Source organism: Apis laboriosa, unplaced genomic scaffold (genome assembly GCF_014066325.1).
Source record: "Apis laboriosa isolate Shangri-la unplaced genomic scaffold, ASM1406632v1 scaffold1321_cov151, whole genome shotgun sequence".
Taxonomy (NCBI): Eukaryota; Metazoa; Arthropoda; class Insecta; order Hymenoptera; family Apidae; genus Apis; species Apis laboriosa.
In genome coordinates this window covers 1,199,436-1,213,072 of record NW_025221248.1, presented here as the reverse complement: position 1 = coordinate 1,213,072, position 13,637 = coordinate 1,199,436, and the positions used below count along the sequence as shown (strand labels likewise).

At 22.4% G+C, this 13,637-nt stretch overlaps 1 protein-coding gene across 5 annotated transcripts; it reads left to right on the top strand.

The window, feature by feature from the left end:
* Nucleotides 1–322: 322 nt before the first annotated feature.
* LOC122720812 (glycerol kinase-like) lies at nt 323–13,480 on the top strand. 5 transcript variants are annotated; one of them, XM_043947804.1, is made up of 12 exons: nt 323–529; nt 4,047–4,291; nt 7,702–7,781; nt 7,939–8,197; nt 8,275–8,492; nt 8,624–8,836; nt 8,918–9,028; nt 9,110–9,366; nt 9,438–9,643; nt 9,712–9,855; nt 9,922–10,023; nt 12,948–13,480. In XM_043947804.1, the coding sequence occupies exons 2-12, from the start codon at nt 4,114–4,116 to the stop codon at nt 13,043–13,045; spliced, it is 1,866 nt and encodes a 621-aa protein (XP_043803739.1). In that variant the 5' UTR covers nt 323–529; nt 4,047–4,113; the 3' UTR covers nt 13,046–13,480. The 5 variants fall into 5 exon arrangements, with proteins under 5 accessions (XP_043803739.1, XP_043803738.1, XP_043803740.1 ...); XM_043947803.1 differs by lacking the exon at nt 323–529 and adding an exon at nt 3,635–3,848; XM_043947805.1 differs by lacking the exon at nt 323–529 and adding an exon at nt 3,852–3,965.
* Nucleotides 13,481–13,637: the final 157 nt, after the last annotated feature.

The following is a 13,637-nucleotide window of genomic DNA, read 5'->3' as shown; positions in this document are numbered from 1 at the left end:
TAAAAAAAATATAACTATAATTATTTTAAATAAATTTCTTTTTAATGTAAATATTTTATATAATAAATTAAGTTGAAAAAAATTTAAGTATTAAAAAAAAATATTTAAGTATAAAATATTTTCAGCATCTCATTATTTATTATTATTATTATTTTTAAATATAAAATAATATTTAAAGTTAAAAATTAGACAAGGTAATAAATTAAAAATTTGTAAGATTTATTTAAAATCGAATAAGATATGTATCATGCAAGGCGCTAGCTTCGACATATGGCTGCTAGAGTCTTGTGTTCTCCACCAGACGACAATAAGTTATGGTATAGTAGAGTGGAAAATATGACAAGTACTATGTTTCACTAGTGCCACCAATATTATATTCTTTGATTTTTATTTCATACTATTTTTGAATTAGACATACTTTATTGAAAAAGTACAGATCGAAAAGATCGAGCATTTAAATACTGATTATAATTGTTTCTACACAGAGAAGTTAAGTATTCATCTGCCGGCCGTCAACTGCAACATTTTCGTAAGTATTTAATGTGTTTTTCTTATTTTATGGTGTCTTAAACATTTTTTTTCTTATTAAAAATATGATTACCAGTCAAAAAAAATTACTCAATAAAGACGTTTCATTTATAATTCGTGTTTTTTTTCATCATTGTAATTCGCAAGGTGATATAACATTCCCATAATTCCATAGCACGTGGGTGACGCACATTGAATACGAATATATCAAAACTAGATATTACTATATTTCATTTGTCTTATGTATAGTCATTTTATATATAGAGATTTTTATTAAATATAAATTATTGACGTAATTGACGTAATGATATAGTTTATGAAATGTATTTAATATAAAAATTAATTTTATGGTTAAAAAAAGAAATAAATATAATTTACTCTTTTTTGCAAATATTATATTTTTAATATTAAATTTTCTTTGTAGAAAATTAAATCATTTATTGGAAAGTGATATAATATAATAATATATATCTCATATTGCGAATATGCTATGAGACAAGCATTAAATAAATTTATATAATAAATGATATAAACAAATAAAGTTACAAGAATTTTAATTTACACTTCACTACGTTATTTTAATTAATTAAACTATAATTACGAATAAATCTAATGTATAATATAATTTAAAATATTTTTTTATTTCTTAAAAATAAATATTTTCATATTAATTTTAAGTTAATTCATGCTTATTTTAATAAAATTTATTTAAAAAAATATTATATAAATATTGGTGATGTAGAATTGAATAATAATTTTTACAATTTAATTTTAATTGTAACATTGTATAAATTTTAGAAATAATTTGCTAATTTTGTATTGCAAATAGAATTCTTTATATTTTTGCGCCAAGTAATGTAGCGACTTCTGGAGAATTATAAAAGCTTTAGTTTTAATTTTGCCGCTAGATGGCTACTGTCGTTTAATATATTCTCGCAAGTGCTCGATCACCTATGCAGTTTGTATATAAGAGAGAAACAGGAAGAGTACTATCGGATAGTCTGATGCTTCCCAGGTAAAAATCAGCGCATTATGCGGCCATTTAACAGACCACATCATGTGTCCGGTACTTCACGTACAGCCTTTTAAACCGTGTCGTCATCGAAAATTGTTTGTTTACTTTGTAAAACTAACTGTGGAAGTGAACTTGGGACTATCTTTTTTGTAACTTTTATTTTATTGATTGTCTTCTTTTGATTGTCTTGTCGTCTTTTTTTTATTTTATATATATTAAATTATATTTTTTAATTTTTCATTGCATTTTTAAAAAATTCTAAACTACTTTCTAAATGTTAAATTTTATATATTTTTAATTTTTAATATTTCTTTGATAAGAAATTTTTATATAAACTTCTGTTCAGTCATAAAAAAATAAGATTTTAATGTTCACAAAATTTATTTTTCAATATATCTTATAATGTATTTGTAATCATACTTTATATATCCATAATTAAATTATTATGAAATGCAAATATAATTACAAATCAAATATTAATCATAAGAATAAAATTTTTAATAATTATTTAGAAAAGAGAACTCGCGGATTTCAATGATTCTGAAATATGTTATAAAAAATATGTTATAAAAAATAAGATTTTTAATAAATTTTTTTTATACATATAATTGTCGCTCAATTTTATTTTTCGAGATATTTAAAAAAAAATTACTATTCTATTGAATTTTATACATATGCATTTGTAACAGTATATATAACAGTGTATATGTGATTAATTAAAAATTGATAATCAATTTTTATGTTATGTATGGATTACTTTTGAAATCTATGGATTACTATCTATGGATTACTATCGAAAATCTATTTTTTTATAGATATGAGATTTTTTTAACTTATTTTTTTTAACGTTTCTTTTATGATACATATATATACTCATGCATCATCTTTTGGGATAATTCTAGAAACCAAAACAAACACAAAAGTTAATTATACAAAAATATAGGTTAAGGTTTATTTATTAAGCTATTACATTAATTGAATTAAACAAAGCGAGAGAAAAGAGAATGAGATCACTCTGTCTTTACTATATTGTTATTGTATTCTGCTCTTATTTCGATTCATCCAATACGAACTTAAATTACTTATAACTTAATAAATAACTTTTTCTTCAACTGATTCCCAATTTTTATATATTTTTGTATTTATTTTGTTGTCTTTATTATTATTATTATTATGTTGTATTTATTTGTTTATATTGTCTTTAAAAATTTATTCTTCCAAGATGTACAATATATTAATATTCTATTTATAACGATTGAATTACTGAAAAAGCGTATGAATTTTGATGGATTTAAATCATGTTAAAGCCACACAACGTTGAACTTAGGAATTTAACGGATCCTTCAAATCTGCAGAAAATAAAAATATATATATAATAATCGAAATCATAACAATCGATATTACAATATTAAATATGAATCTGATTTTGCTATTATAATTATAATTTCATATTTTTTTATTATTAGTTTTATTAATTCAACAATTGTTTTATTATATTTTATTATATTCCGCAAGATCCATGGAATGCTTAAGTTCGCTATAGTTTCTATTAGTAGATATTAAGTATGGTGATATTAAATCATCTATATATATGTATATATATATATTTTCTTTTTAAATACTAGCTGCCATAATGTATTTGTATACGAATAGTTGATGTAATGTATGCGAATAGTTAATAAATGGCAGTTGCATGCTATATAGATGTATGTGTTGTGCACATAAATGAAATGTAATATTCAGTATTTAATAATTATTTTTGCAAATATCTGGAAAATTAAGAAACAATTATGTATAGGAAAAAATTATTTAAAATGTTATTCTCTATAATATATTCCAAAATCATTGAAATTAGTAAGGAGTCTCTTTTTCTAGATAATTACTAAATTTTTTATTTAATGTTTCTATATTTATTCAAAAAAATAAAATTGTATAACTTGTTTCTTAAGTTCTTAAGAAATTTGATTTCTTAAGTTCAATTATGTCTGATCTTTTTTTTTCGTTATATGAAATTATGTCAGTATATCCGGCAACAAAATGAATAAAATTCATATTTATGTTTTCATCGCATAAATAACAATGAATTGATTTCTATATCAGTGATAACTGAAGATCCACGTAAATGCGAGTAAGGACGGATAATTTGGAATAGTAGCGTGAAATTGCAATCGAATGATAGACGGTTAATTTTAGAATCGCTGTTGGCTATGATTACAACGCGTGGACGACACACGATTCTTAAGAGACGAACAGAAACGAAACGTCGAATGATACGTAATCGGTTTGAAGTGAGACGAAGCGGGAGGTAAGGAAAGCAAAAGATAAACAGGTGAAAAAAATATCGGTGATTCTAACGCATTTCTCTTGAACAAAGTGTATCCGATATATGCTAATAAATCCAGTATGACTCTAATTGCTCTTCGTTGGTGTAATTTTTTTTGTAGTTAGAAGTTTGTATTTAAATATAATTCGACACTGACGGCACTTGTTTTTCTGGACATAGTAAGTTACGGTGTGTTCCTGTTTCGTGGGAATTAGCGCGTGTGTCGCTGTTATTGGATTATTAATCGATGATGATGGAAGAAGAGAAGGCGGAAGCAGTTGCAAAGAATGGGGATCCAGAGGTGAAGGAAGAAACTGAGAAAGACGAAGATGGAATGTTTGATGAATCCAGTTTTCCGGAGCTGGAGCGCACTCAAACCGGTCGCAAAACAAGTATCTTCAAGTACTATTCATTTAAAGAGAAAGGTCAGTTGAATCAATTTGTTTTTAATTATATTTTTATATAAAAAAACCGTTTAATTATTTTGCATTTCAAAAAAAAGTAAAAAAAAGATAAATTTATTAAAATTTATTATAATTATTATTAAATTACAAATTCGATATATTTTTAATAAATTTCCTTAAAATCATACAATCGATATTTTTTTTCTAAATTTATTTAATTATCAAATTATTAATAAATTATTTATTTTTCTTGCCATTTATATTTTAAATTGAAATATTTATTTTCGAATGTTTTTATCAGAAATATTTTATCGCTGAGATAAACTGCGACTTAACTGATATTTATTGAAATATAAGAATTAAAAAAAAAAAATTTCTTTGTAATGTATAAAATAAAGAATTTAAATATATTGAAGAGTTTTTTGTTAGTTAAAAAAGATATTTATGTATTATTAATTGCATAATAATTATATATTAATATGTATAATAATTTTACATTAGTAATTTAATTAAAAGTAAAAAAGAATATGGGATAATTGACGATACATATATCTATATTAATATCGTGTGATGTATAATTATCCCGTTTATATCGTGTATAATTTTTGCATCTTAGATATATTAATTTAGAATGGGCAATCATATTTTTTTTTTAAAATTAGTCTTATTTAAATTTAAAATGAAATTACTCAATTATAAAATGCTATTATTTTTATTTAATATGAATTAAATTTGGAAATACCGGAAGTTTTTTAAGCATAATGTTCATTTTCGCAAAAGATAAGATTGTATGAATATTCAAATAGATATGTTAAGTTTTGCAATCGAAACGAGTGTTGGCATCATATATGAAACACTATATATATAACAATATATCGCGTGAAAGATCACGAGATTGATGACCTCGTATTTTGTTAATGTCATTACCAAACAATATATAAAACAATCATTCTCCAATTGCATGTAGAGATTTATCGAATTATTATGATAAATATAATCAAATAAATTATTTGTAAGATCGCATGAATACCGAAAATAACATGTAACAACTAAATACATATTATTTTTTAGCAAACAAAAAATTTAAATATTTATCAATGCTAATCAATATTAAAAAATATGATATTAAAATTTATATATTTTATTATATATATATTAAAATATATTATATTTTTTTAAATTTGAGCATTTAGATTTTTAACGCAAAACAAATATGTACAAACACTTCATAAAAAATTGATTTTTTAAATTCAAAAAAATATTATGTAATTAATGTTTATAGAACAAATTTGTATATATATTTATGTATGTATATATATTTATAAAAAAATATAAAAAATTTTGAAAGAAGACAAGATTCTAAGATAATTGAAGAAATAATAATTCATATGCGAAAGAATATATAGAAATATATATATTTTAAAATATTTTTAAAATTTTATAAATTTTAAAAATTTTATTCTACTAAATAAAAAAACATTGTTTTAATTGATGAATGATATTTTAATAAAATTAGATGTTGTATATAAATAATATCGATATCATATAATAGTAGGTATGTTTTATGTTTTATTTATCATATAAATGTAGGTATGCATATACATATATATGTATGCGTTAATAATTAATATTATTTATGTATATCTATACATATCAAGATATCTTTCATAAATGTGTATTTATTAAATTATTCAGAAAATCCTGCAGTTTCTCACAATTTCATGAATATTAGTTTGAATTTCATTTATAGTAAATGAGAAAGCAAAAACTCTGAACTAATAAAAAGGAGCAGTTTTTTGTTCTAAAAATATATCTATCTATATTCAATTCTATTCAGCATATTCGATTTTATATTGAATAATTTAAGTAGAGAACAAGAAACAATATTTTCGCAATATTATAACTACATATTTCGATGAACATTCGCAGAATCAGATTATGAATATTTTAGTCTATTCTTTATATTTTTATAACGTCAAATTATTACTTTTTTCATCCTTATAAAATTCTTTTAAAAACGTAGAATTCAATTCTTTGGAGGCAATCAGTAGTTAACTCGACAACTTTTTTGTAAATAATTAAAGAACTTTTATGAAAGAAAAATTTTGTAATTATCTGAGAGATAAAAGATTATCAAACAAAATGGAAATTATCTTTGAAATAAAGTTTCATATTATTTTCATATTATATATTTAAATCTATTCTTGTGAAAGCTGCAGAATATTCCGGACTTAATACTTGAAGTTTATAAAATGCAAAATACAGAATGATTTAGCTGCAATGAATTTATGAATGTTTATGGATGTTTCTTTTGTTTTGAATGTTCGCATATTTTGATAAAAAAAATCACAACGATACCACGTGATTATTCCCACTTCTTTCATATGACGCAATAAGAATTGAAATCCTTGTTAAATTCCTTTCTTCTAAAGAAACTTCTTCTAAATGTAAAGAATTTTAGTGACATCAAAAGTAATAAATTTTTATCAAGAAAAAATTTTATGATATGATTGATAATTAATAAAATTGATTGAAAGATTTTTGTTTTTTAAATTAAAGAATATATTTTCAATATTCGAATTGTAGATAAAATAATTGTTTTTTTAATAATAAATGTTTCGTGATATTTATGCTGTGATATTAAAATTATTGTTAATGTTAGTTAATATTGTTAATATTGTAATTGCATATTATTTATGTGATTTCTCAGTAAATTCATATTAATATGTAAGTAAAAAATTTTGATTGTTTAATAAATTTTATATAAATTTTGTCTCAAGTTAATAAAGAAAAAGATTTTTATTAGAAAAGTTCTATCAATAAAACTAAAATTAACGATAAAAATTTTATTTTACTAAATAAAAAAACATTGTTTTAATTGATGAATGATATTTAAGAAGAGTAATTAAAACTGGAAAATTTAGATACATCGAAAGTGCATATAAATTGCAGTTTGCTAACAATATTTTTAAAAAAACAAAAAATATGATGCAATAGATAAGATTAACGAAATAAATTAATAAAAAAATAATTACATCTTCGTATAAGGATAATAAAATATCTTACAAATATAATAAAACATTAATCGTCATATTTAATACAATAAATTTTACAAAAAATTCTTGCGCAAACCACGTGTTTGGTTCATCTCTAATCTTACTAATACATATTATCACTTCAACCTAAGCATGGGTTATCGAAAAACATAATAAAACGTGATAATAAAACGTATCGTGCTTCTTATGGAACGTGAATACGATAGAATTATTAAATTCATTTCGTTGGTCAGTCATATTATTTCAATAGGGTTATACAGTCCTTTTACTAATGTTGCCCGCACTTTCTTTTTTCTCACATTTAAATTTATAAAATTATATTTGTCAGGTTTATATTCTTAAATTAATAAACTAAATTTTACATCTACATTTCAGATACAATGCCAAGTTCAGTAAAAAAACCAGGTCCTCTTATTGGAGTAATTGATGTTGGCACGCGAACTGTTCGTTTTGTGGTGAGACATTGTTGTAGTTGAGTGAATAATTATCTATATAAATCGATTTTAAGATAAAATAATATTATATTCTCAATATTAATAACTTAATAACTTGATTGAATGCATATTTTTCCAAAATAACAAATGACAAATATAAAACTAAATTATATTACAGGTATTCAATGCGAAGCATGTAGCTGAAGTGGCATCTCATCAAATCGACATAGAACAAATAAGTCCGCAAGAAGGATGGATGGAACAAGATCCCAAAGAAATTCTTTTTGCGGTAAAGGCTTGCATCAAAGATGTTATACGGAAATTAGATGTGTTAGGTTTAAAAATGGACGAAATAGTAACAATTGGTATTACGAATCAAAGAGAAACTACTGTAGCATGGGATGCAATGACTGGTGAACCATTATACAATGCAATAGGTATGTTCCAATAATAATTAAATTGGCTAAATATAAGTTATAATTGCAACGTTCATTAATAACTTTTATTATTTTAGTATGGTCCGATATTAGAACGAATTCGATTGTTGATCAAATAATAGCTAAATTTCCGGATCAAAGTAAGAATCATATCAAACCTTTATGCGGTTTGCCAGTGAGTCCATATTTTTCAGCATTAAAAATACGTTGGATGAAAGATAATGTGCCCACTGTTAGAAAAGCAATGCGAGACAGGCGATGTAAAGTGGGTACGATGGACACTTGGATCGTTTGGGTATGTGAGTACGATGTGTTTGAACGTAGAACTTATCTAGAATATGCAAACAATTATTATACCTTACAGCAAAAGGAAACATAGATGATGAACATTCATGATCCAGAGAATTCATTGAAAAATGGTTACAGAATTTAACGGGTGGCAAAGACGGTGGATTGTATATTACTGACGTAACAAACGCGTCAAGGACCATGTTAATGAACATAGAAACTCTTTCATGGGATCCCACGTTGTGCAGATATTTTGATATTCCTATGCAAATGTTGCCAGAAATTAGAAGCAGTGCTGAAATTTATGGAAAAATTGCAATCGGTCCATTAAAGGGTATCACTATATCTGGTGTAAGTTGCTTTTTTAAAATAAAGATTAAAAAATTAAAATATCAATATATATATCAGATATAATATTCTTTATATTTCTAGATTTTAGGGAATCAGCAATCAGCTTTAGTTGGACAAAATTGTTTAAAGAAAGGACAAGCAAAAAACACATATAGAAGTGGATGTTTTTTACTCTGTAATACGGGAACAACAGTATGTAATAAGAAAATATTGTGATTTTTTGTTTTTTATTTGAATATTTGATTAGCAATTATAAATTGTTATAATTTTTAGCGAGTATATTCTTCTCATGGATTAGTTACAACGGTAGCTTATCAATTAGGCCCAAAAAGTTCAGCTGTTTATGCATTAGAAGGTTCAATTGCAGTAGCAGGTGCAGCTATTAAATGGTTACGAGATAATATGAAACTCATAAAGGATGTACATGAAAGTGAACATTTGGCACAAAGTGTTTTTAGTACTGGCGACGTATATTTTGTGCCAGCTTTTACAGGATTATATGCTCCATATTGGAGAAAAGATGCAAGAGGGTAAATACTTTATAAATTTTTTTTCCATTCTTATAAGATGCATATATTGTTTGATTGAAAATGTTTCATAGAATTATTTGTGGACTTACTGCATTTACAACAAAACAGCATATAATAAGAGCATCATTAGAAGCTGTCTGTTTCCAAACTAGAGATATTTTAGAAGCTATGTATAAAGATTGTGGTTTTCCATTGACCAAGTTAAATACAGATGGAAAAATGTCAACAAATAATCTTCTTATGCAGTTGCAAGCAGATCTTTGTGGTACACCAGTATGTAAGTACAATTTATTAAATATTATTAGAGGGAAAATATAAAATAATAATATTCGTGCATATTAACAGTTAGGTCCACAATGCCAGATATTACAGCTTTAGGCGCGGCAATGGCAGCAGGTCATGCAGAAGGTGTAGATATTTGGGAATTAGAAGGTGAAGAAATAGAAACAGTATCGACTGATACATTTTTGCCAACAACAACACCAGAAGGTAGAAAATTTCCAAATTTAAAAATAATTTAAACTATTTCTATAAATATTATATTATTTCTATAAGATATTATTGTTGTAGAAAGAGATGCCAGATATAAAAAGTGGAAAATGGCAGTTGAAAGAAGTTTAGGTTGGGCAGCAGTAAAGAAATCTGATCAAATGACAGGTAAATTTAAAAATATTAAGCAATTAAAATTTAAAATTTCAAGCATATTTATATTTTTTAATTATTATTGGAAATTTACTGATTTATTTCATATTGAATATTTATTCTCTACTTGCATGTGTTTATTGTAAATATATCTAGTACATTATGTACTAGAACAATAGATTCTCTTCTTTTTCCTCTTCTTCCTCTCCTTTTCTTTATATGAGATAGTAAAACAAATTTCTGATTTCTATTAGATCTTGTTTATACAGAATATTAATATATTTGTAATCTTGGATTTTAGAAGTCAAAACAAACACAAAAATTGATATAAAAAAAATGTTGATTTAGGCTTATGAAGTTAGAAATTTAAGTTCTCGTTAGATAAAACGAAATGAGAACTAAATGCGATGGTAGTATAATGAAAACAGAAGCAGTTTCACTCTATTTTCATTTTATTTTTTCTAATGAAAATTTCAATTGCTTATAATTTATATAAATAAGCTTTAATAATTCAAATAATACAGTTTTTTGACTGATTCAATTATTTCATTTGAATTGATAATAATTGAAAGTAGCGTACACGCATTTTTGCATTTTCATCTAATTCTTAAAATATATAATTATATATATATATATATATATATATATATATATATAATTTATATTATATATATAAATTAATTTATTTTGATTATATATATAAACTGATCTGATAATAGTATTATTCACATTATGCATCTGCCATTTGCTGAATCAATTTTTTTATTATTTATATGCTATATAATAATAATAATAGTGCTATATATAGTATTTTTTATTATTTATATGCTATATATAGTATTTATATAATTTTATATATATGTATATTAAAAAATATACATAAAATTATCAATTTCTTCATTTTTGACATTTAATTTTGTTAATAATTAAAAAGACAAATGTATTATGTATAATATGTGATAAAATTGAAACAGTCATGCTAATAGCATATATTCTAATATGTTGTAATGTCATATATATATATATGTGTAATAAAATTTATTTTTTATCATATATATATATATATCTAAAAGAAATATATTGAAATCATGCAAAATAGAAAAAATAAATGAAGAACTATTAATAATAAAATTGATAAAATAAAAGACTCACTATATAGAATTCACTATAAAAAATTAAATTTATAGTAAAAAATTTATAAGAATTAGAAATTTATAAGAATATTCAAAAAAAAAAATATATATAATATTAGAAATTGGAAGAAAAAGAAAGATAAGATTTTAAAAATGTTTGCTTTCAAAGTTGTTTATTATTGAATTAGTCAAGAAATCACATTGTTTGAAATAAATGATAACTAATATTTTTTTCATATCAATTTTTGTGTTTGTTTTTAATTTACAATTGATATTTTGAAGATATCTTATTTTGATATCTTATTTTGAAGATATCTATTTTATGAAATATAATGATAATAATATAGTATTTAATATTAATATAGTATTAATATTAAATAATATTTTATTTTTTTTTTTAATGATTTATTAATATTTTTCTTTAATTAATTAATATTTTCATTTATATATATAAGATAAGTCAATAAAAAATTTTTTATCTAAAATAACACATTATCTATTAGTTGAAAATTGTTTTAAATGAATTATGTTATATTCTAAAAAATTTATTAATATAAATTATAAATAAATATAATTTTAAATTTTGTATTTTTCAAAATGAATTTTTTTAAAATTAATGTATCTTTTTCAATTGATTTTTCATTATAATCAATGAAAAAATATATGATTATAATGATTTATCATATGATTTTTGATTGACTTTGGTTAGACTTGAATCTCAAACTTGAAAAAATGTTGAGCGTAATTGTTAGTTTTAATATATTGCGTCATAGTATCTATTTAAAATTTATCAGTATTTTTTTTCTTTGCATTTTTCAAAATAGTATATAATAATAACAACAATAATAAAATAATAATGATTAATGAAATATGTTTGAATTGAGTTTGTCTAATATTTCTCGATATTTCTTTCAAAATCAAAGCTTAATGAGAGACAAATCTATGTAATAAAATCTATTATCTTGTAATAAATCTTCAAATAAAAAATATAAAGCACAACATATAAAACATGTTATAAAATCAAATGTGGCACGATCGTATAATTGATTCTTACAATAGAATCTTAAAAAAAATATGAGATTTTTGAAAAATATATTACAATTATTATTAGATAAAGTTTCATTTATTTCATGAGATTTCGTTCATTATAAAATGTGATATCTAATAATTGGTAATCATATTTGGCGGATTTAAATTTGCAGCATTTCTTCTCTGACATTAAAAATTACTGTTTATAAAAATGTATCAAATATTTCAAAAGATATAAGATATAATAGCATATTAAATTATCGAGAAATTGCGTTGGATAAATTAATAATTAAGAATAGTTCATCATTATTTTGAAAAACGCAAAGAAATTTTTGAACATATGACAAAAAAATTTAGAATCAATTCAATCATCATATTATATCAATCGTTGAATTTCTTTTTTTATCAGTAATACAGAAAGAAATATATTGAGAAATTAATAATCTTGATATCTCGAAAAAATAAAATATAAAAAAGTAAAATTTATGTAAAATATAAAAAGTAAAATATGAGTAAAATAAAACATAAAATGCAACATAATTCATTTAAAACATATTTTTTAATAAAAAAGATAGATAATAAATTATTTTAGATAATATTTTTTATTGATTTATCTTATATGATAGATATTCTTGACTATTTTTCGTTTATAATATATGTATATAAATATATGTATGAAACTTATGAACGTATATGTATGAAATTATGTAAAAGTTAAATTAAAACGCATTACTAATATAAAAAGATTATAACATAATTATTTTTTCAATGTTCCAGATGAAAGATATTATGTATTGGCGTCGATTCCTGCAAGTTGGTTCTTAATGACAAGTTTTATTTTATTACGATTAAGTTATTATTTGAAAAATCGGTGACAACATTTGTATTCTTACAATGGAGGATCACTTAGATAGCAAATAGCCCATATTGTATTAAAAATACAAATAGTATGGCTGTCAAACATTGATAGTAGATGACATATGGCCATTATTAATTAAAAAAAAAAAAACAAAAAATAGTACAAGATGCTACTTTGATTTAATTACTTATGCTCATAATCTTATTAAAAAAGATTAATATAATTACTTAAACGAAACGCGACAAAACAAAAAGCATGGAGCTTTTTTAAAAATATATTTTAAAAAAAGAATTTTTTTTTTTCTATCTTTTTTTTAGATACAATATATGCGTGTAATTTGGAAAATTCATTTATTCGTTATTTTTTATTGATTGTTAATAGAAAATAATGAAATATTTCATGAAATATTACTGCCATATTTATAGAGCCAGGATTATAATTTTGTATAATTTTATAAAATTGTAAACATTCACATAATATTTTAAGGCTTTATAAATTGATTAAATTTTTCTAATTTAATCTGTTTTTGTGAATTTCTATTATATATTTAATTTATTTGTTTTTTGTCAAATAATCCATGTATAATATTAAAACTATTGTATTATAAA